Here is a 26,074-nt window from a genome sequence, read left to right as displayed (position 1 = left end):
ATAGGGGAACACCGATCAGGTTGAGCAGCCGTGGTTAGGTTAGGCCCCGTTTCGGCGCAGTGGTCCCGACACGTGGAGATCCTCAGTAGCGTCATCTTGCACGCCGGGGGGGGGGGGGGGGGGGGGGGGGCTTTGGCGCCATCTTCCCATCCTCTCCCGTTGGTACGTGCGGGGCAGGCCGGGACCGTCTGAGCGCTCAACTTGTGCGTCTATAACGTAGCCACATGCATAATTGCGCGCACAGCCTCTTGTATATCTACTGCGCGCATAAGTGCGGACAGGCACATTGAGGCGCATTACCTGTGCGACTATACACAGAGGCAATGGCACCGGTGGCAAAGAAGCTCAGAAGGCACTTCCTTTACACAGCCTGCCACATCAGAGCCGCACAGCCTGAACTGGAGTCCAGCCTGTGTCAACATCCAAACCTCGATTCACAGTTGGAGGATGGTTGGGAACTACTCCATACGACAGCACCCCGGACCTAAGCAACTCTGAAATGGCGTCTTCTCCACAAGAGGGCATTTCAAAAGCCCCTACTCAGACTCCCCCTGGGGCTTAATATGGACCCAAGGGGCTTCTCCTGGTTGGAATTTTTCCAAGGACTGCAAGCCTTTGTTCAGGCGCAGTCAGCCCTAGCTGCGACCTGGGTGGAACCCCAACTGGGAGCACCTGACCCTCCCGGCCCTGCTCGTGTGCCTCGAGGACATGCCTTGCCTCACCAAGAATTCCCTGACAGGGACCCAGACCCCACAGATGACAATGGTGGCTCACTGGAGGAAGGGGAATCCCTCCAGGCCTGGAACCATACAGAACCATGCTTCGCTTCTTCCACAGGGATGAATTGCCAGCCCTTGTTTCCCAGACTCTGAAGACTCTGGGATTCCAGCACGGACCCTATGGCGGAACCAAAGAAGAACCCCATCATGGTGTCCCTTCGAAAGGCCTCATGCTATTTCCCAATGATGGAAGCCATTCAGGAACTGATTGACCTGGAGTGGGATGCCCCGGAAGCGAACTTTAAAGGAGGTTGGGCCTTGGAAGCCTTGTACCCTCTGGAACCAGTGACCAAGGAACACTTGTATTTTCCTGAAAGTGGACGCCATGGTCTGCGCCGTCTTGAAGCGATCAACCATTCCCGTTCAGGGAGAACATAAGAAAATGCCATACTGGGTCAGACCAAGGGTCCATCAAGCCCAGCATCCTGTTTCCAACAGTGGCCAATCCAGGCCATAAGAACCTGGCAAGTACCCAAACACTAAGTCTATTCCATGTTACCATTGCTAATGGCAGTGGCTATTCTCTAAGTGAACTTAATAGCAGGTAATGGATTTCTCCTTCAAGAACTATCCAATCCTTTTTAAACAACAAGCTATTACTAACTGCCACTAACCACATCCTCTGGCAACAAATTCCAGAGTTTAATTTGTGCGCTGAGTAAAAAGGGAACTTTCTCTGATTAGTTTTTAAATGTGCCATATGCTAACTTCATGGAGTTCCCCCTAGTCTTTCTATTATCCGAAGAGTAAATAACCGATTCACATCTACCCGTTCTAGACCTCTCATGATTTTAAACATCTCTATCATATCCCCCCTCAGCCGTCTCTTCTCCAAGCTGAATGAAAAGTCATAACCCCTTTAGTCTTTCCTCATAGGGGAGCTGTTCCATTCCCCTTATCATTTTGGTAGCCCTTCTCTGTACCTTCTCCATCGCAATTATATCTTTTTTGAGATGCGGCGACCAGAATTGTACACAGTATTCAAGGTGTGGTCTCACCATGGAGCGATATAGAGGCATTATCACATTTTCCGTTTTATTCACCATTCCCTTTCTAATAATTCCCAAACATTCTGTTTGCTTTTTTGACTTGCCGCAGCACACTGAACTGACGATTCAATGTGTTATCCACCTAATATGGAAACCCATTGTGTAAATATAGCATGGTTATTTTCCCTATATGCATCACCTTGCACTTATCCACATTAAATTTCATCTGCCATTTGGATGCCCAATTTTCCAGTCTCACAAGGTCTTCCTGCAATTTATCACAATCTGCTTGTGATTTAACTACTCTGAACAATTTTGTGTCATCTGCAAATTTGATTATCTCACTCGTCGTATTTCTTTCCAGATCATTTATAAATATATTGAAAAGTAAGGGTCCCAATACAGATTCCGAGGCACTCCACTGTCCACTCCCTTCCACTGGGAAAATTGTCCATTTAATCCTACTCTCTGTTTCCTGTCTTTTAGCCAGTTTGCAATCCATGAAGGACATCGCCACCTATCCCATGACTTTTTATTTTCCTAGAAGCCTCTCATGAGGAACTTTGCCAAATGCCCTTCTTAAAGGATACTTAAGATAGACTATTAGAATCCATTCTTAAGCAAGGCTTCAACGCAACAGCAATGACACTGCAGATCGCTTCCTGCTGCGCGCTGGTGGCACACTCCTGCTTGCTTCTCTGAGGGAACGTATGCTGGAGAAAGAAATGAAACCTGCTGCAGCCTTCCTGACGGATGCAAGCTCAGACCTGGTGCGTACTTCAGCAAGAGGAGTAGCCTCGGTAGTGGAAGCAAGAAGGCAGTTATGGTTGTGGAACTGGTCTGCAGACACAGCTTCTAAGACGAATCTCACAAGAATGCCTTTTAAGGATTTCTCCTGTTTGGAAGCGAATTAGAGAAATTAGCCAGCATGTGGGGGCAAATCTCCAGTGCCTCAGCTACCGGAAGACAGAGGAAAAAGATCCCAGCGTCCTTCTCCCAGAAGAACTAGGGGCAGAGGCTCCCAACGCTTTCAACCCTACAGGAATTCGTTGTTCCAGGCACCTCGTCCCTCCGGAAGGTCCCAGTCTTTTCAGAACTGACAAACCAAGAGAGGAACAGGTCCAGGGGCAGGCTCGAACCGAGCTTTCCAATGAGAATGGGCTGACCCATCCACAGGAAGAGGAAATAAGGGTCATCTTTCCCTCTTCTAACCATGATGGATTGAAATCACTTCGGACAAATGGGTACTAAACATCATTCGAGAAGGTTACTCTTTGGAGTTTTCGCAGCATTCCTCTGGACAAATTTATATTGCCTGCCACTCCCACACCAAGAGACTGGCAGTGGAATCCACTCTGACAAGACTACTCAGTCTGAAAGCTATAACTCCGGTACCTAAACCCCAGCAAAATATGGGCGTTATTCCATCTATTTATTGTTCCCAAGAAAGAGGGATCATTCCAACCCATCTTCGACCTCAAGAACGTCAACAGTCATCTGCGGATAATACACTTCCGCATGAAAACTCTCCGTTCTGTAATAATGGCAGTACAACCAGGAGAGTTCCTAACCTCCCTCAAACCTCTTCGAAACCTACCTTCACATCCCAGTCCATCAAAACCACCAGCATTTTCTATGCTTTGCTGTACTGGGACACCATTACCAGTTCCGAGTGCCACACTTCGGCCTGGCAACTGCCCCCAGAACATTCTCCAAAATTATGGTGGTCATGGTGGCAACATGAGGAAGGAAGGGATCTTGGTACACCTTTACTTGGACAACTGACTGACCAGGCGAAGTCTTCAGAAGTGAGCCTGCAGGTGACCAGCAGAGTCAAGAACCTACTGCAGGAACTTGGGTCGTGAACATGGTCAAGAGCAGTCTGCAGCCCTCTCAGTCTTTATAGTACCTGGGGCCCGTTTCAACACCAAACAGAATGTCTTCCTCCCTCTCCCAAGGAGGAGAAAACTGATGGAGCAATGACGACAATTGATGACCACTATGTGCCCCAAGGTATGGGACTATCTTCAAGTCCTCAGGCTCATGGCATCAACCCTGGAGGTTGTACAGTGGGCAAGGGCTCACATGCGACCACTCCAATGCTCCTTACTGTCACGCCAAAACCCACTGTCCCAAGACTAGTCAATTTGCCTCCACCTACCAGCAGAGGTATGTTCTCAGCTTCAGTGGTGGCTATAGGAAGACCATCTAAGCAGAGGGGTAAGCCTATTCCCACCGAACTGGATCGTGCTCACCAGAGACGCAAGCCTTCGAGGGTGGGGAGCCCACTGGCAGGAACTGACGGCCCAGGGACAATGGAACAAGGAAGAGGTGGGATGGAACATAACCTCCTGGAAGCTCGAGCAGTCAGACTAGCGTACCTGCAATTCAGCCACAGGCTCTAAGGGCAAGCGATTCGAGTTGATGTCGGACAACGCTACAGTGGTTGCTACATCAACCACCAGGGAGGAAACCAGAGCCAGCAGGTGTCTCTGGAGATAGGAACCCCCTCATGGCATGGGCGGAGGAAAACCTACAGGGGATCTCGGCCTTCCACATCGCAGGGAAAGACAACGTCTCAGCGGACTTCCTCAGCAGAGAGAAAGCCTGGACCCGGGGGAATGGGTGCTGTCGACCAGAGCCTTCCAACTGATAGTAAATCGCTGGGCCCCCAGCCATGGACCTTCTGGCCATACCTCTCAATACCCAAGTCTCCAGGTTCTTCAGCCGCAGACAAGAGCCCGAAACTCCAAGGAATCGACGCCCGCATCCAGACCTGGCCTCGCCTGAAGAAGCGAAGTTACTCGAAGGCTGTGATTGACGCCTTTACTCCGCGTGGAAGTTCACAACGTCTCTGGCATACATACAGATCTGGAGGCTATTTGAAGCCTGGTGCGAGGACCACGGGGTTATCCCCGCGAACAGCCAAGATTCCCATGATTCTGGAAATTCTACAGGATAGTTTGAAGAAGAAAGGGTTGTCACTCAACTCCCTCAAGGTTCAAAGTAGCAGCCCTCTCCTGTTTCAGAGCCAAAGTGAACGGAATCCGTCTATCAACTCATCTGGACTTTGCCCGTTTTCTAAAAGGGGTTAAGCAACTTCAATCACCCTTAAAGTGGCTGGTTCCTCTATGGAACCTCAATCTGGTATTGGACTTTCTAGCGGGGGCTTCCTTCAGACCAATGCGCAGTCTGTCACTACGCCTCTTAACATTGAAGACGGTATTTCTGGTGGCAATATGTTCAGCCCGTCACATCTCTGAGCTACAGGCACTATCCTGTCGGGACCTGTTCCTTAGGTTCATTCCAGGAATGGTACAGCTTCGCACCGTCCCCCTCCTTCCTACCGAAAGTGGTCTCAGAGTTTCATTTGAACCAAGCCATCTCCCTACCATCTCCGGATGAACATAAGGACTCTGAAGTCTCCCGCCTTCTTCGCCATCTAAATGTCTGCAGACTCCTGGTACAATACGTGGAACAATCGGAACCGGTGGGCAAAACGAATCGCTTGTTTGTTCTCCACAGCGGGAAGAATCAAGGCAAAGCGACCATAGCTCGCTGGATCAAGGAAGTAATCAAGGCAGCCTACATAGAGACAGGAAAGCCCTTAACCTTGCAGGGTAAGGCTCATTCTACTAGGACCCAGGCAGTAATCTTGGGCAGAAGCCAAACTGCTGGCGCCCTCCGAGATCTGTCGAGTGGTGACGGTGGTCCTCCCTACTCACCTTCTCCAAGTTCTTCCTCCTGGATGTCCAGGCCAGAGAAGACACAGCCTTCGCAAAGGCAGTACTAAGTGGGCCATGGGCAGCCTCTCGCCTCGTCCGGGAGTAGCTTTTGTACATCCCACTGGTCCTGAGTGCATCTGGCTACACATTAGGAAATGGAGAAATTACTTACCTAATAATTTCACTTTCCTTAGTGTAGAAAGATGGTCTCAGTATCCCGCCCACAGCTGCCCAGGAGAAAGTGCCAAGGAAGAATCTGAGAAGCGAACCTTGATGCTATACAAATACGGGTAGCTAATGCCTACCCCTAGTCCAGGGCACCTGCAATACGACTGGTGTTTTGCTGGTAAGTGCACTGGTGGGCTCCACTTTGAATCAAGTTTGTTGTATTTAGCCAATATATATATGTCCACAATGGCTTTTCGAGGAGGATACTGAGGAGCTGAGGTCACTACAGGGGTATATCTAGACGACTTCAGCTTTGAAATCTGGACTCAGTCTCCCATCTGCTAGAAGAAGAGCACATAACCCACTGGTCCTGAGTCCATCTGTGTACACTAAGAAAACGAAATTATCAGGTAAGTAATTTCTCCAGTTGCCATACTGGATCAGACCAAAGGTCCATCAAGCCCAGACCCTGTTTCCAAACAGTGGCTTATTCAGGCTACAAGTAGCTGGCAAGTACCCAAACACTAAGACGATCCCATGCTACTGATGCCAGTAATAGCAGTGGCTGTTCCCTAAGTCAGCTTGATTAATAGCAGTTAATGGACTTTTCCTCCAAGAACTTATCCAAACCTTTTTTAAATCCACCTACACTTTGCCTTGTGTTCTTTTGGTTTCAAGAAAAGCTTCCAGTAAAAAGTCCCTGTGGACTAAAGTGGAGAAATATTTGCTATGTGGTGTGAACAACAGCCCCTAGAGCCTTTTTGACTTTTCCACACAAAAACTTCTTGATTACCTTCTACACATCTAACTGACACTGGTCTTAGGACCACCTCAGTAAGGGTCCACCTTAGTGGATTGGCGCATACCATCACCATGTAGAAGGTAACCCCATCTCCGGAACCCTTTATTGTACATTTCTTGAGGAGTCTGTTTCATCTGAAGCCTCCATTAGGCCTCATGCTATGTCATGAGAGCTCAGTGTGGTTTTGGCCTAGCTGGTGATGATGAAAGCTTCTTTTGAAGCCACTGCACTTCCATGTCCTGAAGGTACCTGAGCTGGAAGGTCATATTTTTGGTGTAGCAGTCTCTTCAGCACGCAGGGTCATTGAGGTTCAGGCTTTAGTAACTTATCCACCTTAAACCGAGTTTTTCATGATAGGATGGTCTTGTGAACCCATCCTAAGTTCTTGCTGAAGGTGGTGTCAGAATTCCATCTTATCAGTCGAACTGTTCTTCCAACAGTTTTTCCCAGGCCATAATTGTCACCGATGTGAGCAAGCACTGCACAGTTTGGACTGCAAGAGAGACCTTGGTCTTCTCCCTGGAGTGGGACTGAGACCATAGGAATCCACCCAAGTTTGTTTCGTTGATGCAAACAAGCTGGGGATACCATTGACAAACTATCTCTAATTGGCTTAGAAGAATTATAGTCACCTTCTCTTATGCCCGGTGGGTTGAATCTGGTTGGCTATGGCAAGGCTATTCTGTCTGAGCCATGGCAGCATCAATGGATTACCTACAATCAGGTTCCTTTGGAGGAGATCTGCCAGGTTACAACTTGAGTTCTCTCTACTTCTTATCATATATCTCATTACTGTTGGATAGGGATTGCAGTAGGCTTGACCAATCTGTCCTTCGGAATTTGACGTATAGAAGCCACCTCTGCCCATCTAGAGCCCTTTGTTTTTTGTTCCAGGCTGCCCCGCATAGGTTAAGAATATAAGACAAAAAGGCCTGTGTTGCCGACAAAAACGTGGTTATGCCCATGGCAATGGTTTTGTTGTTGCCCCTTTATCATTGGGGGAAGCCTGTAGCTAGAGATTACCAATGTGTAGGACTGCTATCCTACTAGTCCTCTGGGATAGCAGGGTTTCTTACCTGTAACAGGTGTTTTTCAGAGGATAGCAGATGTCAATTCACAGAGAAAACCCATCCACCTCCCCATGGAGTTGGTGTCTCCTTTGTTTTCTTTTGCTAAATAAAAGACTGAAGGGACTGTGTGTGGATTGTGTAGCATAATAGTATGCCATGGGCATGCCCAGTGAGGCTCAGTTCAAAGTTCTAGAAACTTTGACAGTTTTTTCTATGCCAATGCTCCAGGTTTTGTCATCTATGTTCTAGGTCTGACATCCTGCTCTCCTCAGAACACCTGTAAGGTAAGCAACCTCTGCTTTCCCTTGGTGGTTCATCCTTATTTAATTGGACAATGGCAGGCTATTTACAGCAGTCACTGTATATAGCAAGCAAGTTTTTCCATACATATGTTCAGCTTCAAGTATTGCATTGTTTTCATTCTTTTAGTCAGGGGTGCTCAGACTGGTCCTATATCCCGTCCTGTTCTCCCCCCCCCCCCCCCCCCGGCCCAGGTTTTTAGTATATCCCTAATGAATATGCATGAGAATATTTGCAATCACAGGAGGAATTTGACACTTATCTGGGTTTGAGGAGACTGTTTCTGATGCACAGAGCAGCTCTTAGTAAATAATCATGGTTATGTAGTTGTAAATTGGTGTGTTTTTTCTGTTCTGGTTTGTTGTAATTTTGTCTAGATGTGAACAGCTGGAATTTTTCTGCCAAGCTGTGTGTGGTATGTATGTTTATATATCTCTGTGTATAGATAATTTTATTTTATTTTTTTTACTGTTTTTGTGATAGTTGGAATATGCAGCAGTTGAACCTGGATTTATGTTCTTTCATCCTACAGTTACCTCACAGATTCCCCCGCCTCCCCAAGCAGCAATGTCCTGCACACCCCGCAGTTTCAGATGCGCCGCGTGAGAAGAAGCAGTGCTGTATGGAGGAGAGCCCTGAGGGATGAGCTGGAGCTGGAATTGGCTGAGAACAGGAAACAAGTGACAGAGAAAGGTAGGAAGGAACTTGGCAGTCTGTGGTGCCAGTTGTAACACCTCTTGTAGCAGAAGAAGAATATCTTATTCTTAGTCTCTCTCTCTCTCCTATGTGGTGGAGTTACCCACAGGGATTTTTCTGTTACTATTTAACGTTCTTTTGCGCACTAGTTTCTGGAAGCAGGTTTGTCTCCAGTCCCTGGCCCGGATATTGCCTAAATTGCAGAAGTGGCCTCATAATTCATTATGGCCAAGTCTGCTTCATGCGTCCCTGCACATCAGTAGTGTGTAAAGAAGCCTGTCTTAGGTGCCAGTGATCAAAGAAACTCAAATGTTTTTATCCCAGAGAAAAATATCTTGCAATGTAAAGGAGAGATCCTGATGAGATTTCAGCATATCTTTCTCCTGTCTGTTACTATAATAATGTGCTTGTTTCCTTCTTTTGATGTAATTTGAATGTGGAGGGGTTGGTTGTTTGCCATGTGGTGTCTTAATCCCACATATAATCCCATTGATTTAATAAACTGTACTCATTCTTGGATTTTTTAGCCCACTTTTCCAAAGAATGCTTCAAGGTAGCTTGCTATGCCCCTAGCAAGGGTCCATCATGTAGGATTAAATACATTAGGTATGAAGACAGTTTTTTGATACTCTTCCCCTCACACATTGCAATCCTGATGAAGACCTCTCAAGTCACATTTTTCTTGTTTCTTTTTACCTGATGAATGGGCTGCTCATATTTTTATAGCAATACAAATGTTTTTCCAACCTTGGTTTGGAAGTAGAACGGATATAAGTGTGACCTATCGGTCATGAAGCCCCATCTTTCTCTGTTATCTCAGCTACCGTTGCTTCTCCATCCCCCATCTCTCCGTGCATGCTTGCTGTTTGTGATGCTTTCTCCTTTCCCAGAGGCACAGATCTTCTTGATGCAGCAGCGGATAGAACGCCTGATGGTCCTCAGCGAGAAACAGACCAGCCAGCAAGAACCAAAGGAGCTGGAAGAGCTCAGAAACAAAAATGAAAGGTAATAGATGCTTTGAAAAATAAAAGGTTTAAACCCCCCCCATATTATGTCAGTCAAACATTAGGACAATGGAATATTGCTTCCTTCCAGAAAAATTGAGAGAGATGATAGTGGGGATCATTTTCAGACTGTCCTGCATGAAGTTTTACACCCACTGTTTGTGCAGGTGGATTTTCCATGAAAAATAACAAAATGCAATCTGCCCATGTTTTCCAATCTCGCCCAAAACAGCCTTCTGGGAGCGTTCCCCTTAAATGTGGTTAATATGCCGCCTTCTAGCCATATTCAGGCCAATACAATATCTGTGCACAGAAAATGGGCGCTCATTATTGAGCACCTGCTCTCCTAACTCGTGCTGATCGACCTCTCCTAAGTAGACCGTAACCCATTCTTAGATTATAATGAAAATAAAGATATGTAATAACTGTTGCAAACTTGCTCAAGACTACACTGTTCAGACTTCTTGGCTCCATGGATGAGATAAATATAAAGGGGAAGGATGCTAAAGTCTAAACATTGTTTAGCTATGCAAATTACAACTAAATCAAGGTTGAAGAATTATATTTGGTAGAAAATAGATATGACACATCATCCTTTATCAGTTTCAAAATGTGCTGCACATGTAGGTAATTATAGATAATGATAATTAGAAGTTGGCCATGCTGACCTGTTGACTGATATGACCTAAGACATATGTTGCTGAATCATGCTGACTCTATTTTAGAACATATATGTCTTGCTGTATGTACTGATTTTGCAATGTCCACTGAGAGTTTGTTCAAAGTGGTGCTCTTCTCCATATAATATTACATTGAAAATACATTTGGCAGCATTGTGCTTTATCAGATTTGTTTACTTTTGTGGCTCAAATTAGAGGGAAAAGATAAAAATCTCTGCAAAGCTATTTCTTTCGAAAGATTGAATGCACAAGCTACAATCTAGATTGTACAGCTCTGGGAGAAGGAGTCCATGGATTGGGGCTATGGGGTCCATGGCGGGCAATGTCAGGAGTAGTACCTTGAGTGTGAGCCATATGTGCCCATCTTATTTTATTTATTTAGGTTTTTTTTTTTATATACCGTCATTCCAAGTGAGAATCACCAGATCACAACGGTGTATAATGTAAAACAGATAAAGAATAGAAATAAAGATTAAGGAGAGCCATATAAACTGGATAACAATAGGGGATGTATCAGAGGATTAAGAGGAGCTATAATTAAAGAGAAATAGAGAATGAGTTGTTTAAAAGCCAAGTTTTCAGTTCTTGCTTGAGTTTCTTGGTGTCCTCTTCAAAAAGTCCTGTTGTCGAAGACTATGCTCTTCCCATCCCATTACTATAGAAGCCAAGTAGAGTCTAGAGTGTTGAATATCCAGGGACCTTGGTCCAGAATAAACGAAGGATCTGGAGGAAAAGCCTCACTTTTCCCTTGCTTTTCACTGTCTTGAAAATTTACCAGGCAGAAAGAACTCAGACTCCATAGGGACTCAAATCTCTGCTCTTAAGCTGTCTGTGCCATCGTGATTCTCTGTAATTCTGCCTTATAAAGGGAAAAATACCCATATTCTTTTTCCTCTTTATATTGCCTGACATGCTTGGACAATAATATCCTCACCAGCCTGAGGAGTGGAGGGAAGTCTCCTACTTATTGCTGCTTTGTAGCTGTCTGGGAGCTGCTGCAGCAGAGTTATCTTTTTCCTGGGATTCTTGATCTAACCAATAATATAGGGACCCGTGGAGTCTTCTTCAGGTAGATAATTTTGGTATTAAATCTTTCAAGAACACCAGTTTTGAAGTCAGATCCCACCTCTTTTCTTATTGCCATGGTAGGACTGAATTTATGCATTAAGAACATAAGAACATGCTCCCTCCTGTGTCCTGATTTTGAGGTCTGCAGGTTTACCTGTGTCTTTCCAACAGGATTGACTGGTGAAGCCCTGACCCCCATCTTCACTTTCCGGTTTTATTAATTCCTTGCAGTGTGATGATTAGAATGCGAGACACACTGAAGCAGTGTCAGGACTTGAAGACGGACAAGAACCAGATGGAGAGGAAAATTGATCAGCTGTCTGAGGAGAATGGAGAGCTCTCTTACAAGGTAAAGATTGTTGCCTTCTCTTTTAGGGTCTACAGATGAAGTATATCATTCATTTTGGATGCAAAAACCCAAGGGAGCAGTACAATATAGAGAATGAAATATTTCTTTTTATTCTTTATATAAAAAAAAAAAATCCACAAGCATTAAAGCCCAAAAAGAAATAATTCAAGATACTGAAGAAACTAACATAACAGGAATAGTAACCAAGCAATTAAATGTAACACATTCTTGAAAAGTTAGACCACCATAATTGAGGGGAGGTTTACAAAAGAGAGGAAAAGGGAAAAAATCAAATTGAAATTAGGCAGCTAGCTTAGCAAATGTGTTCGCATTTGTAAAGGGTCCTGGCAGCTTGGAAGACCACCCACCACAATTTTTCCAGTCAAGAACATAGACAACTGTGATGGGTCAAAAAACACTCCTGAAACTTTAAAACACATTTACACAACTAGTACAGCACAAAAGTAGCTCCCAGCTGCAATAGCTTAGGCCTTAATGTAAAAAACTGTTTTCTTTTTTTCTCCCAGGACAAGCAGGATGGCAGTCCTCACATGTGGGTGTCCTCATCCGATGGAGCCCGGCACGGAAACCTTTTGTCAAAGTTTCTAGAAGCTTTGACCAGCACACTGAGCATGCCGCTATCCGTGCATCTATGCAAGGTCCCCCTTCAGTTTCTTCTTTTCTGCAGTGCAGTTGCATCGCGGTTTGTGGAGCTCCGTATGGTTTTTCTTTTCTTGACAAAGTTTGGGTTTTTCTCGACTTCCTCATCGGGTCCCCCTTTGGGGGTCAGTGCCTCCTTGATTGGTAGGTTTTTCTTCTAGCTTGCGGTCGATCCCTGACGCTTTGCTGCATGGTGACTGCTGGTCATTGATGCATGCTTCGGTGTTTTTTCTCATGGCGTCGACCAGTTCTTGTCTGTGTCCCCAGTACACAAGGACCATGTCCATCATGGATCCGCATGAGGTCTGTATCCTCTGACTAGGGGCCTCGCATGCTTCCTTGGCAAAGACCAGTCCAAGCACCAAGGGAGATCACGTAAGCATTGTCGCCGTCGATGCACTGCTCTGGTTCTGGTGCGGCACTGGCGGCTGCCGGGCTGCCACCAAAGCAACACCAGGCATTGGAGGCCCCATCCGCTGATGCCCTCAGTAGTCCTAGGCATTCCCCACTGATATTGGTGCCGGGTTCCAAAGAAGAGCCGTGACGCCTCGTCCACCTCTCTCAGTCCTGGCTACACCGGAGTTTCAGGAGGAGCTGGACCACACCATGCAGTCCACGGCGTTGATCGCCCCCCCGAGGATCTGTCCTTTGCGGGGTTTGTCAGGGCCATGGCTGAAGCCGTCTGTTTTCAGCTGCTCACAGAGGAGGATGCGTGACGCAAAATGCTGGAAGTACTCAACTTCAGCTGGCTTCCAGGGACCTCGCTCCCATGTCTATCGTGGGGTTCGTCCACCCAGCAGGTCATAGTTCAAACAGAGCTCTCTGCCCTTCTAACAGCAGATGCAGTACAGCCGGTCCCTCGCTCCAGCAGAGCCGAAAAGGACGGACAGCTTGTGCCCCATCCTCGACCTCAGGGCGCTGAACAAGTATCTCGCAAGAGAAGTTCAAGATGATCTCTCTGGGCACGCTGATTCACCTCTTCAGAGAAGGAGACTGGCTTTGCTCCCTTAATCTCAAGGAGGCATACGCTCACATGGCCATTTTCCCTGGCCACAAGAAGTATCTCTGCTTTGTGGTGGGGATGGCTCATTACCAATACAGAGTGCTGCCCTTCAGGATGGCTTCCGCCCCCGCGTTTTCACCAAATGCCTGGCGGTGATGGCAGCCTGTCTCAGATGTTGAACGGTGCATGTCTTCCCGTACCTTGATGACCGGTTAATCAAGCGTGCCTCCCGGGTGGGGGCCCTGAGTGCTCTGGCTCTGACAGTGCAGGCGCTACAGACTTTGGGGTTCGTTATCAACTTCCCCAAGTCTCTTCTAGGCTGTCTCCTCAGCTGGACTTCATAGGGGCCAGACTGGACACAGCACGGGAGAGGAACGTTCTTGCCCAGGGATCGGGCGCTTGCCCCCGCCTCACTGCCATCTACATCCGCAACAGCCGGCAGGTTTCCGCCCGCCTCCTGCTCTGCCTGTTGGGTCACATGGCGGCCTCTGTGCATGCATGCTACAGAACTCTGCGGCCAGGATCTTGACCAACTCTAAAAAAAAAAAAAAAAGAGACCACGTCACACCTATCCTATACATCCTCCATTGGCTCCCGATCAAACATATAATTCTATACAAAATTCTAACCATCATGCATAAATCTTTACACTACTCAGCCCCAATGGATATCACATTTCAGCTACGCACCCACAAATCCAAGAGACCGATCAGGAAAGCTTACCAAGGCACCCTATTCGTCCCTCAAGTCAAATCCTCGCGAAAGTAACAGGGCACTATCCACCGCAGGTCCTACCCTCTGGAACACCCTCCCACCAGAACTCAGACTAGACTCCTGCCAGATCTCGTTCAAGAAAAAACTGAAAACATGGCTATATAGTCAGGCATTTCCTTGAAGACCCAATATATACTATCCAAGACATTTTTAATTGATTCTATTTGTTATAAATTCACCCATTTTCCGTCCCTATTTTACATCTTCTTTCTTTTGCCCCTCCTCCCTATCCCCTTTTTCGTGTAAATCCCATTCAATCTTTTCCCCTTGTTTTTCGTTTTTTTCGTTTTTATCATTTAAGGCACATTTAATCAAATTCGCTATAAGAATTGTCACTAATGGTCTCTAAAGGTTCAAATGTTTAATTTGTTACTAGTATTCTTTGTAATGCTCGTAAACACTATTATATTGTTCCATGTTCTTTGTTCCATGTAATGCTACTTGGCAAATTGAATTGTTTTACTGTAAACCGGTTTGATTTGCATCCAATGCAAGAAGATCGGTGTATAAAAAACCAATAATAAATAAATAAATAAATAAATGTTACCCCTCTTCCTTGCCTGTGCATGCGGAGGGCTCAATGGACCTTGCGGTTGCAATGGCGACAGGACTTCTAGGACATCGAGACTCCTGTCGCAGTCACGGATCATCTGCGAGTGTCTCTATCCTGGTAGGAAAACCTCTCCAACTTGGAGAGGGGATTCCCCTTTCAGACTGCTCCACCTCAGGTGATCCTAACCACCGATGCCTCTCCTCAGGTCTGGGGAGCCCATGTGGACAGTATCCACACGTAGGGTCTCTGGACTGCCTGCGAAGCCCGCTGTCAAAAACTTCCTGGAGCTTCAGGCAATCTGTTAAGCCTTGTGGGCATTCAGAGACCGGTTATCGCACAAGGAAATCCTCATCCAGATGGACAACCAAGTAGCGCTGTGGTATATCAACAAGCAGGGATGCACAGGTTCGTTCCTCGTCTGCCACGAGGCGGTGCAAGTGTGGGCCTAGACCCTTTCACAGGAGATGTGTCTGCATGCAATATACCTGCCGGATCGCCTCAATGTGCTGGCGGACTGCTTGAGTTAATCCTTTCAGCCACACGCGTGGTTCCTCAACCTGGAGCTAGCAGCCGAGCTATTTCACCAATGGGGTACACTGGATGTGGACCGCTTTGCCTCCCTACACAGCTGTAAGGTGAGTAGGTTCTGCTACCTGGTGTCGGGGATGGACATTCGGCTGTGATGCCTTCTCTCTCCACTGGGGGAGAGGTCTGCTATACACATACCCCCCTCTACTGCTCCTCTTGAGGACACTGCTGAAGCTTCAGCAGGACAGGGGGACCATGATACTCGTGGTTCCCTCCTGGCTCTGACAGGTGTGGTTCCTGCTTCTGTCTGTTCAGGCACCCATCCGGCTGGGGACGGCACCCGACTCATCTCTCAGAATCAGGGTCATCCGAACCTCTAGGCATTGGCTCTAACGGCTTTGATGTTGAGCGTGTAGTCCTCCAGCTCTTGGCACACTCAGACTGGGTCTCCCAGGTTCTCGTGGTTTCTCGGAAACCTTCCACCAGGAAGTCCTACAGCTTGAAGTGGAAAGATTTTCCACCTGGTGCGCGGGACATGATCTAGATCCTTTATCATGTCCCCTTCCCCGGCTGTTGGACTACCTGTGGCATCTCTGAGTCCGGGCTTCGAACCAGCTCAGTCAGGCTTCACCTTAGGCTGTCAGTGCGTACCATCGGGGTGTCACTGGCATGCCCAGTTCAGTGCAACCATTAATAGGCCGCTTCATGCGGGACCTCCTCCAATTGAAGCCCCCTCTCCGGCCTCCTGGGACCTCAACATTGTCCTGGCATAGCTCATGCGCTCTCCCTTCAAGTCGCTATAATCCTGCAATCTGACATTCCTCACCTGGAAAGTGATTTTCCTGGTGGCGATTATTTCAGCTCTTAGAGTCAGTGAGCTTCAAATCAGTGAGCTTCAAGTCCTTGTTACGTACCCCACCGTACACGAGGTTCTTCCGTGATCGTGTGGTCATGCGTACACATCCTAAGTTTCTGCCCAAGGTGGTGACTGATTTCCACCTCAATCAGTCAATCGTTTTACCCACCTTCTTTCTGAGGCCTCACTCCAATCCCGGGGAAAAGGCTCTCCATACCCTAGACTGCAAGAGGGCCTTGGCTTTCTATTTATATCGCACAGCTGGCCACAGGCAGTCCACACAGCTCTTTGTGTCTTTTGACACCAACAGGCTGGGGACGGCGATGGGTAAACAGACCTGGTTTAACTGGTTGGCTGCATTACCTTTTGCTATGCACAGGCAGGCCTTCAGCTAGCCGGCAGAGTAAAGGCTCACTGTGTGTGGGCTATGGCGACATCGGTGGCTCCATTTGCGTGCAGTCCCCATTGTCGAAATCTGTTGAGCCGCAACCTGGAGCTCTCTTCACACATTTGCGGCTCATTACTACCTATTCAAGGACGGGCATCAGGACAGCGCCTTCAGTCAATCCATCCTGTGCAACTTGTTCCAGACATGAACCCAGCTCTCCTGTTCGTACCTATTATGGGAACCATACAGTCCTCGGTCAACCAACAGCGCACAGTTGTTGTTGTGTCTGTTGGCATCTTGTTCGGTTGCAGCTGTTCTCATCTACATATTAGGAGCTACCACCCAGGAAAAAGATCTAGGCATCATAGTAGATAATACTTTAAAATCATCGGCTCAGTGTGCTGCAGCAGTCAAAAAAGCAAATAGAATGTTAGGAATTATTAGGAAGGGAATGGTGAATAAAATGGAAAATGTCATAATGCCTCTGTATCGCTCCATGGTGAGACCACACCTTGAATACTGTATACAATTCTGGTCGCCGCATCTCAAAAAAGATATAGTTGCGATGGAGAAAGTACAGAGAAGGGCAACCAAAATAATAAAGGGGATAGAACAGCTCCCCTATGAGGAAAGGCCGAAGAGGTTAGGGCTGTTCAGCTTGGAGAAGAGACGACTGAGGGGGGGATATGATAGAGGTGTTTAAGATTATGATAGGTCTTGAACGAGTAGATGTGACTCTGTTATTTACGCTTTCAGATAATAGAAGGACTAGGGGGCATTCCATGAAGTTAGCAAGTAGCGCATTTAAGGCTAATCGGATAAAATTCTTTTTCACTCAATGCACAATAAAGCTCTGGAATTTGTTGCCAGAGGATGTGGTTAGTGTAGCTGGGTTCAAAAAAGGTTTGGATAAGTTCTTGGAGGAGAAGTCCATTAATGGCTATTAATCAATTTTACATAGGGAATAGCCACTGCTATTAATTGCATCAGTAGCATTGGCATCTTCTTAATGTTTGGGTAATTGCCAGGTTCTTGTGGCCTGGTTTTGGCCTCTGTTGGAAACAGGATGCTGGGCTTGATGGACCCTTGGTCTGACCCAGCATGGCAATTTCTTATGTTCTTATGTACAGCAGAAACCATTCTGGAGCTTGGTACTCACCCACATTTGAGGGCTACCATTCTGCTTGTCCTAGGAGAAAGCGCAGTTGCTTACCTGTAACAGGTGTTCTCCTGGTGCAGCAGGATGTTAGTCCTCAGGATTCCCATCTGCCTCCCCACGAAGTTGGGTTCTCCTTCCGGTTTGTTTAATTTTTCACTTGTATTTTTCTCTGTTACGAGACTGAAGGGGGACCTTGCGTGGATGCACAGATAGCAGCATGCTGGGCATGTTCATTGCACTGGTCAAAGCTTCTAGAAACTTTGACACAAGTTTTCTGTGCCAGGCTCCATTGGATGATGTCACCCACATGTGAGGACTAACATCGTGCTGTCCTAGGAGAACACCTGTTATGGGTACACAACTGCACTTTTTCACAGGTTGTCAGGAAACATTTGAATCTTGTAACTCTTAAAATATCACAATGCTTAAAGAAATGTTTTAAAAGGAATGCTCTTTGTGTCAAGTGCTAATTAAACTAATAAAGTTGCTGTGCTGCTATATCGTATTCTGGCTTTTCTAAAGTTTGAAATATATCTAAACTATCAACGGATTATGGAAATTTTTGATCCCCAGTGGGTATGCCTTTTACCTGGGGAAGGTAATACACTTCAAAAACTGGCAGAAATGCTACAATAGAAGCCTTTTAAAACGTCCAACACAATTTTTAAACATGTCATATGGTGAAACAATTCTATCCTTAGGACAATGAATTAAGCGAAGGCTCTACATTTTTGCACTCAATCCGTAAACTAATATCTTTAACCAACATTTGATCATTGATTTCCAGCTGTTTAATTCAACCTTCTCATCAGTTTATCTTCTGTCCCAATTCAACAGTCTGACAACTCAATTCTGATGTAGCTTTCTTAAACTGATCCGATAACCATTTAATTTGACCAGATAAAGGAAAGCTTTGTGCTGCAATTGCTTCTCAAAATGTCATAAAATTAAATTTTTCTGGTTCACTGCTGATTCTGCTGCACTCCTACAGGCTCCTGAATCACCTATGCTCCTTCTTCCTGTATTAAGCAGCCTGGAGGATGTAGTCCTCCTGCACATGTGACACAAGGGCAGATCCCTCTATATTACCTTAATTCTCCAAGGTCAAGCAGGATGCTATTTATTTATTTATTTATTTATTGGCTTTTATAGACTGTATTCATGAGATCATCATATCGGTTTGCATGGAACTAGAGAACAGAAGTACAATTAACAGGGTGCAAAAAACTGGGGGGGGGGGGATCAACCGAAGGTCAGATAGGAACATTGCAGGTTTAAATTGATAAAAAAGTTGTCAACAAAGATGTACAAGGGCATTTAACTCAAAAAGGGGGATACAGTGTTTGTAAGGCATCTTACAACTATGAATGAACATGCTGACAGTTTGACGCTTACACATGGGTGACATCATCCGATGGAGCCCGGCACGGAAAACTAGAAACTTTGACTGGCACACTGAGTTTGCCCAGCATGCCACTAACCACGCATCCACGTGGGGTCCCTCTTCAGTCTCTTTCTTTCCGTGAAGCTGCTGCCTCGCAATTGTGAGCTTGCGCTTCTTTTTCACAGGTTTTTCAGAAACTTGCTTCCCACATCACGTAGGGTTCCACTCTCTGTGACCTGGTAAGTTCTTTGATCATTTGTGGTAGATCGCAGACTGTTTCATCTCCCGGTGTCCGCCGACCATCAACTGCGTACTTTTTCCGATGGCATAGACCTGTTTTCGCCAGTGCCCCTGGTGTCCTGGACTATGTCCATTGTAGACCCCCATGAGTTCTGTGTCCTCTGCTTGGGGGTGTCCCATCCTAGACCTCAGAAATCTCAACAAATTTCTGAAGAAAGAAAAGTTCAGGATGGTTTCTCTAGGCACCATGCTTCCACTTCTTCAAAAAGGAGACTGGCTTTGTTCTCTGGATCTTCAAGACGCTTACGCTCACATTCCAATATTCCCTCCTCATCGCAAGTATCTGTGTTTCATGGTAGGTCATCAGCATTTCCAATACAAAGTACTACCATTCAGCCTTGCCTCTGCTCCCAGAGTGTTCACCAAATGTCTGGCAGTAATATCAGCACACTTGCACAAACAAGGTGTCCATGTGTTTCCATATCTAGACGACTGGCTCATCAGAAGTCAGTCTCTATAAGGAGCTCTCGCTTCTCTCAACCAAACAATTACTGTCCTCCATTCCATGGGTTTTCTCATCAATTACCAAAAATCCCATCTTACTCCATCTCACCTGCTTCAATTCATAAGAGCAGAATTGAACACTATCCTCTCAAGAGCTTTTCTACCCGATGATCGAGCAGACACACTTTCCCTTTTGGCAAACTCACTTTACTCAAAGAAACAAGCAACAGCTCATCAGTTTCTAACATTACTAGGCCACATGGCCTCCACAGTTCATGTCACTCCTATGGCACATCTCTCCATGAGAGTAACCCAATGGACCTTACGATCACAATGGATCCAAGCCATTCAACCACTGCATTCTCCAATTCAAGTAACCCACCAGCTACGTTCCTTTCTACTATGGTGGGCAAACAAGGACAACTTGCGCAAGGGCCTACCCTTCCAGGAATCAGTCCCACAGATAACGTTAACTACAGATGCATCCACCTTGGGTTGGGGAGCTCACATAGATACTCTCCAAACCCAGGGTATTTGGACAACACTTGAAGCAACATTTCAAATCAATTTCCTGGAGCTTCGAGCTATACGTTATGTGCTGCATGCGTTCAAGGACTGCCTTTCACACAAGACTGTTCTCATCCAAACGAACAATACAGTTGCCATGTGGTACATCAACAAACAGGGAGGTACGGGCTCGTATCTCTTTTGTCAAGAAGCTGCACAGATTTGGGGCTGGGCCCTGAACCACTCAATATTTTTCCGGGCCACTTATCTGGTAGGCATTCACAATGTAGTGGCAGATCGACTCAGTCGTCAATTCCAACCACACGAGTGGTCCCTGGATCCCTCAGTAGCGACCAGGATATTTCAACGTTGAGGACATCCAACAATGGACCTCTTTGCATAACATCTGAATCACAAAGTGGACAAATTCCTTTCTCTACACAAACAAAAGAAGCAACCAGCCAAGGATGCCTTTGCTTGCCCTTGGAACTCAGGCCTACTATACGCATATCCTCCAATACCACTCATAACCAAAACTCTGGTGAAGCTACAACAGGACAAGGGGTCCATGATACTCATAGCCCCATATTGGCCTCGACAAGTATGGTTCCCCACACTTATAGACCTCTCAGTCAGGGATCCAATTTGCCTGGGAGTAGCTCCCACTCTCATAACTCAGGATCAGGGTCGTTTGCACCATCCCATCCTCCAATCCCTATCCCTGACAGCATGGATGTTGAAAGCCTGATCTTACAACCACTCCATCTTTCAACTAATGTATCTCAAGTGCTTATAGCCTCACGTAAACCTTCCACACGAAAAAACTATTCATCGAAATGGAAGAGATTTACTTTGTGGTGCAGACAAAAGAATATTGATCCTTTCACTTGCCCCACTACTTCTCTTCTAGACTACTTATACCATCTTTCAGAATCTGGCCTCCAGACTTCATCTTTAAGAGTCCATTTAAGTGCAATCTCAGCTTACCATAACAAGATGGGAGATGCACCAATATCCATACAACCTCTTGTCAGTAGGTTTATGAGAGGTTTAACTCAACTTAAACCACCAATTCGGCCACCAGTCACAGAAAGGGACCTGAATCTGGTTTTAACAAGACTCGTGCGTTCTCCTTTTGAACCCATAGATTCCTGTGACCTTAAATTTCTCACATGGAAGACTATCTTCCTCATAGCCATTACATCAGCTAGAAGGGTTAGTGAGTTACAAGCCCTTGTCATGTACTCACCCTATACAAAGTTCCTACATGACAGAGTGGTTCTCTGTACACATCCAAAATTCCTCCCCAAGGTAGTTACGGAATTCCACTTGAACCAATCCATAGTTTTACCCACATTCTTTCCAAGGCCTCATTCTCCCCAAGCCCACAGGACATCCAATCAACACTTGTATCTTATCCAAACAAACCGGGTAAAGCAGTGGATAAACATACTCTATCCAATTGGCTAGCAGATTGCATACAGTTTTGCTATGAAAAAGCAGGCCTTCCTCTCCAAGGGCGAGTAAAGGCACATTCAGTAAGAGCAATGTCAACCTCAGTAGCACACTATCATTCAGTGCCAATCCTTGGCATATGTAAAGCGGCAACATGGAGTTCTCTTCACACCTTTGCAGCTCATTACTGTCTGGACAAAGAAGGACGACAAGATTCAGCCTACGGACAATCTGTCTTAAAGAACATGTTTCCAGTCTAAACCCAACTCCTTCTACATCCAACCTGCTGTGATCTTCGGCTGACTCATTTTCAACAACAATACTTCACTGTTCCCTCACCACAAAATGACTCTGCCTCTAGCTTGCTAATCAGCCATATGTGAGGACTAGCATCCTGCTTGTCCTGGGATAAAGCAAAATTGCTTACCTTGTAATAGGCATTATCCCAGGACAGCAGGATGTAGTCCTCACAGAACCTACCCACCACCCCGCGGAGTTGGGTATGTTTCATTTATTATTATTTTATTTTTACTAAAGCTTATTGCTATACACGAGACTAGAGTGAGACCCCTGTGGCAGAGAATATCATAGCATGCTGGGCATGCTCAGTGACCTCACAGTGCCAGTCAAAAGTTTCTAGAAACTTTGACAGAAAGTTTTCCCGCAATAGGGCTCAGTCAGTGACGTCACCCATATGTGAGGACTACATCCTGCTGTCCTGGGATAACACCTATTACAAGGTAAGCAATTTTGCTCTTTGGAGGAAAGAATGATTGCTTTCACGGGAGAACATCAGGGGCTCTCACTGTCGTTTCTCCTAATGATGCCATCCTGAAGCTAACACTACCACCTCTCTGGTCACGGAGGCATCAATGGGACCTCGAACTGGTGCTGTACCAGCCTCTTATTCGGAGGGGAGCACCTGAAGCTTGACTTTGCGCTTCACCATAATGCACACTGCTGAAGCTAGTCTGCTATCTTGGCTCCTCTTCAGCAGATAAAATTCTGTGCACAAAACAAGAACAGGATCTGGGAGTGATCATAGATGATGATCTCAAGGTGACCAGTCAGGTGGATAAAGCAGCAGCAAAAGCCAGAAAGATGCTTGAGTGCATGGGGGGAAGAATGGTCAGCATTAAAAAGGTGATATTGCTCCTGTCTGAGTCCTCATTTAGAATACTATGTACAGTTCTGGAGACTGCCCTTTCAAAAGGATATGAACAGGATATGGAGTCTGTCCAGAGGGTGTTTACTAAAATAGCCAGCAGTCTTCAGTGTAAAGCGTATGATGACGGACTTAAAGATCTAAATATATATATGCTATAGAGTAAAGGCGAGATAGGGGAGCTATGATAGACTTCATATACCTCCGAGGTGTCAGTGCACAGGAGGCAGGCCTCTTTCAATGGAAAGAAGGCGGTGAAACAACATGGAAAGAGTCTGAAAGGTTGGTGGATGCATGGAACAGCCTCCTTTTGGAGGAGGTGGAAACCAGGACGTTATCTGAATTCAAGAAAGCATGGGACAAGCAGTGGGGTCTCTGAGGGAGTGGTAGGGGTTTTTTAGCTGAGCAGTTGGTGAGGATGGGCAGACTATTTTCTGCTGTTTCTAGTTTCTTCTCTTGAATGTATAGTGAAAGAAGAGTTGGGCTCCCTAGCAAATCTCAGCCCATGCCTTTTACACAAGTTTTACTGTTACAGTGGTTGGGTTAGACAAGGAATGGGAAGGTTTGGGGGGGAATGAGGTTAAAAACAATGGGAATGGACACCCTGGATAACCACAAATGAGGGTTGTTACTTGGATTTATATCCCACTTTCTTGTTGGCATATGAGCCTCAGGCTTCCATGTTATAAATGGAAGCAAGTTGGTTTGGGCAGGTCTTAGAAGGTGATGGAGGTGGCAGCAGCTGCCTTCCTAGTGCTGCTGACCATATCCCAGTGATATCTTGGCTATCAGATTTACAAGGTGCTTCTCTCAGATGGTACTCTAATGCAGAAGGTGAGAAGTATGCCTGAACAGAAAACCAACATGGAGAAGGAAGTCCCCAGAAGCCTCTGCTTTTCTTTAGCCTGCCTGGGCTGAATGGACTCTGACTTACAGAATGTCCCTGGATATCTGTGGAGGCAGGCAAGCTGGCACCAGACAGGTGAGGCCTATTCATAGGGTCACAAAGGGGAGCTTCAGGCACTATTCTCAGGAGTTTGTAATCAACACAGCTACAGACGTGTTTATTATCTTGACCAGTAAGATTTTAACAGAACAAAGTACTATCTCCAAAGCCATGGGAAATGGGCTACACTTTCCTAGTAAACCAATCAAGAATAGTTAGGGATGATTTAATTATGCATTTGACATCACAACTTATGTAAATGATTCTTTGGGCAGTCACGCAAGTCTAGAAGCTTCCACAATATCGTATGTTATCTATAAAAGAAGGATCACTTCCTGTATACGAGGAGATGCTGGTCAGTTTGTCAGACAAAGAGCATCCAGTACCCAGCATCTCCCGAGAACATTTATATTGACTAATAAAAATACATTATACTTTTTACTGAGTCTAAGTGTTCTTGTGTCCCTGGCCATAAGCATAGAGTGAGCTTTACAAAGGGGGAGGGGGGAATCCCAGCCTATAATTTTGTAAATCCTTTGAATATGTTTGCCTTCCAGGCCCCCTTCTCTGCCGAGACACGACAAGGAGAGATTCTTTGAAGAATAATTACTGTTCTTTTATTGTTAAGAATTTGTCAGTTATATTTACAGCACATATTTTAAGGAAGATGGAGGACCAAACCAACAATGGAAATCTAACGAATAGAAAGGATGGTCAAAAAATAAGGTCTATGTGTCCTTGAAACTTAAACCCAAGTTTTATTTGGAGCTTGGGAATACTTCATTTGACAGCGTGTTTGTAATCCACTTACTGTACGCAGTCCCCCGACACGGAACTGTTTCGAATGACTGCGTGGAGAGGGACCTTGAACTATAATTAAAGAGTAAACAAATAGAATGTGAGAAGTAACTGAAGATAAAGGCATAAATTAACACAACCCACAGGTTGAGCACTTACCCAGAGTTAACCAGTTTCACATTTAGATCTGAATAGCACATAAGAACGGAACTTCTGGTGACAGGAATTAAATGGCATTTGGCAAAAAAAAGCGCACCGAAGAGAGAAACACAAACGTATAGAAAGGTAAATAAAGAATTGCTTTTTTGTAAAACAATAATAGTCAAGCAGTGTTTTTTCAAACTGGCATTCTGACATTTATAAGCAAATAGAAAAAATATATTGTGCATTCAGTGTTTGTGTTGTACAGTATTAAGTGTACACTTCTACTTGTGTTAGCTTAAGCTGAGGCAGAAATCTCATGAAGGGAAGCATAGTTTTAGTACACCCAAGCAACATGGTAAAATTAGAATATGCAAATAAGTTTTAATAAAGAAAAGTGTTCACGCACTGATGTTACCGACAGGCATGGGGTATGAACACGAGAACATTAAAAAAAAAATACTGCCCATTTGATGTTTATATTGAGCCCTTTGGGGATTACAGTATTTAGAGTGTGAATCCACCTCTGTTAATGTTTCTGTTAAAATACAGGAAAAATCTCCCCTTGAAGGGGGGAAGAACAGGTTTCTAATAGACAGAAGTGATACTGTGTATGACAGTCATTTATCATGCCAATGTTGTGTCAGGGGAGCATTTTCACAAGCTAATCAAATTCAGGAACACTGTTCATAGATACAGCTGCATATGCAACTCCCTTCATAGATCTCTACGACAGCTTAAGCTAACAGACGTAGATGTGTACATTCTCAATGCTGTATTACACAGACATTGAATGCACAGTATATTTTTTCTGTTTACTTATAAATGTCAGAATGCCAGTTTAACACTGCATGACTATCCTTTTTTTTTAAATTCTTTATTTATATTTCTATGCATTTGTGTATACAATTGATTTTTCTGGTGTGCTTTTTTGCCAATTGCTATTTAATCCCTGTCACAGGAACTTCTGTTCTGATGTGCCGTTCAAAGCTAAATGTGAAACTGGTTAAATCCGGGTAAGTGCTTTACATACTTTGGCTACTGTTTGATGGTTGTGTTTATTTATGCCTTTATGTCCAGTTACTTTAACACATTTTATTTGTTTACTCTTTAATTATAGTTCAAGGTCCCTCCCAATGTAGTCTTTCAAAGCAAGGTTCCATGTTCGGGGACTGTGTAAGTGAATTATAAACATATTGTCAAATGAAGTATTCTCAAGCTCCAAATAAAACTTGATTACATTTCAAGGAACTGCGGACATCATATTTTTTGATCATCCTTTCTTTGTTGGAGTTATATTTATAGCAAATATGATAGGAAATTGTAATTGCAAAAAACATCAAGTCAGAGAAAAAAAGCAAGCTGAGTGTTTTTGGTGTTTCA

The 26,074-nt window shown here is 45.3% G+C and overlaps 1 protein-coding gene across 6 annotated transcripts in view; it reads left to right on the top strand.

Annotated features, from left to right (window-relative positions):
• The window catches only part of NUMA1 (nuclear mitotic apparatus protein 1), a 503,280-nt gene that overhangs the window by 220,259 nt on the left and 256,947 nt on the right, over positions 1-26,074 (top strand). For all 6 annotated transcript variants that reach the window (XM_029602025.1, XM_029602029.1, XM_029602028.1 and 3 more), the window contains exons 9-11: positions 8,366-8,526; positions 9,420-9,534; positions 11,513-11,630. In XM_029602025.1, coding sequence (XP_029457885.1) covers positions 8,366-8,526; positions 9,420-9,534; positions 11,513-11,630 — 394 coding nt within the window. The remainder of the gene's footprint in view (positions 1-8,365; positions 8,527-9,419; positions 9,535-11,512; positions 11,631-26,074) is intronic.

Source organism: Rhinatrema bivittatum, chromosome 5, assembly GCF_901001135.1.
Source record: "Rhinatrema bivittatum chromosome 5, aRhiBiv1.1, whole genome shotgun sequence".
NCBI classification, from domain to species: domain Eukaryota; kingdom Metazoa; phylum Chordata; class Amphibia; order Gymnophiona; family Rhinatrematidae; genus Rhinatrema; species Rhinatrema bivittatum.
This window is presented reverse-complemented; position numbering and strand designations above follow the sequence as displayed.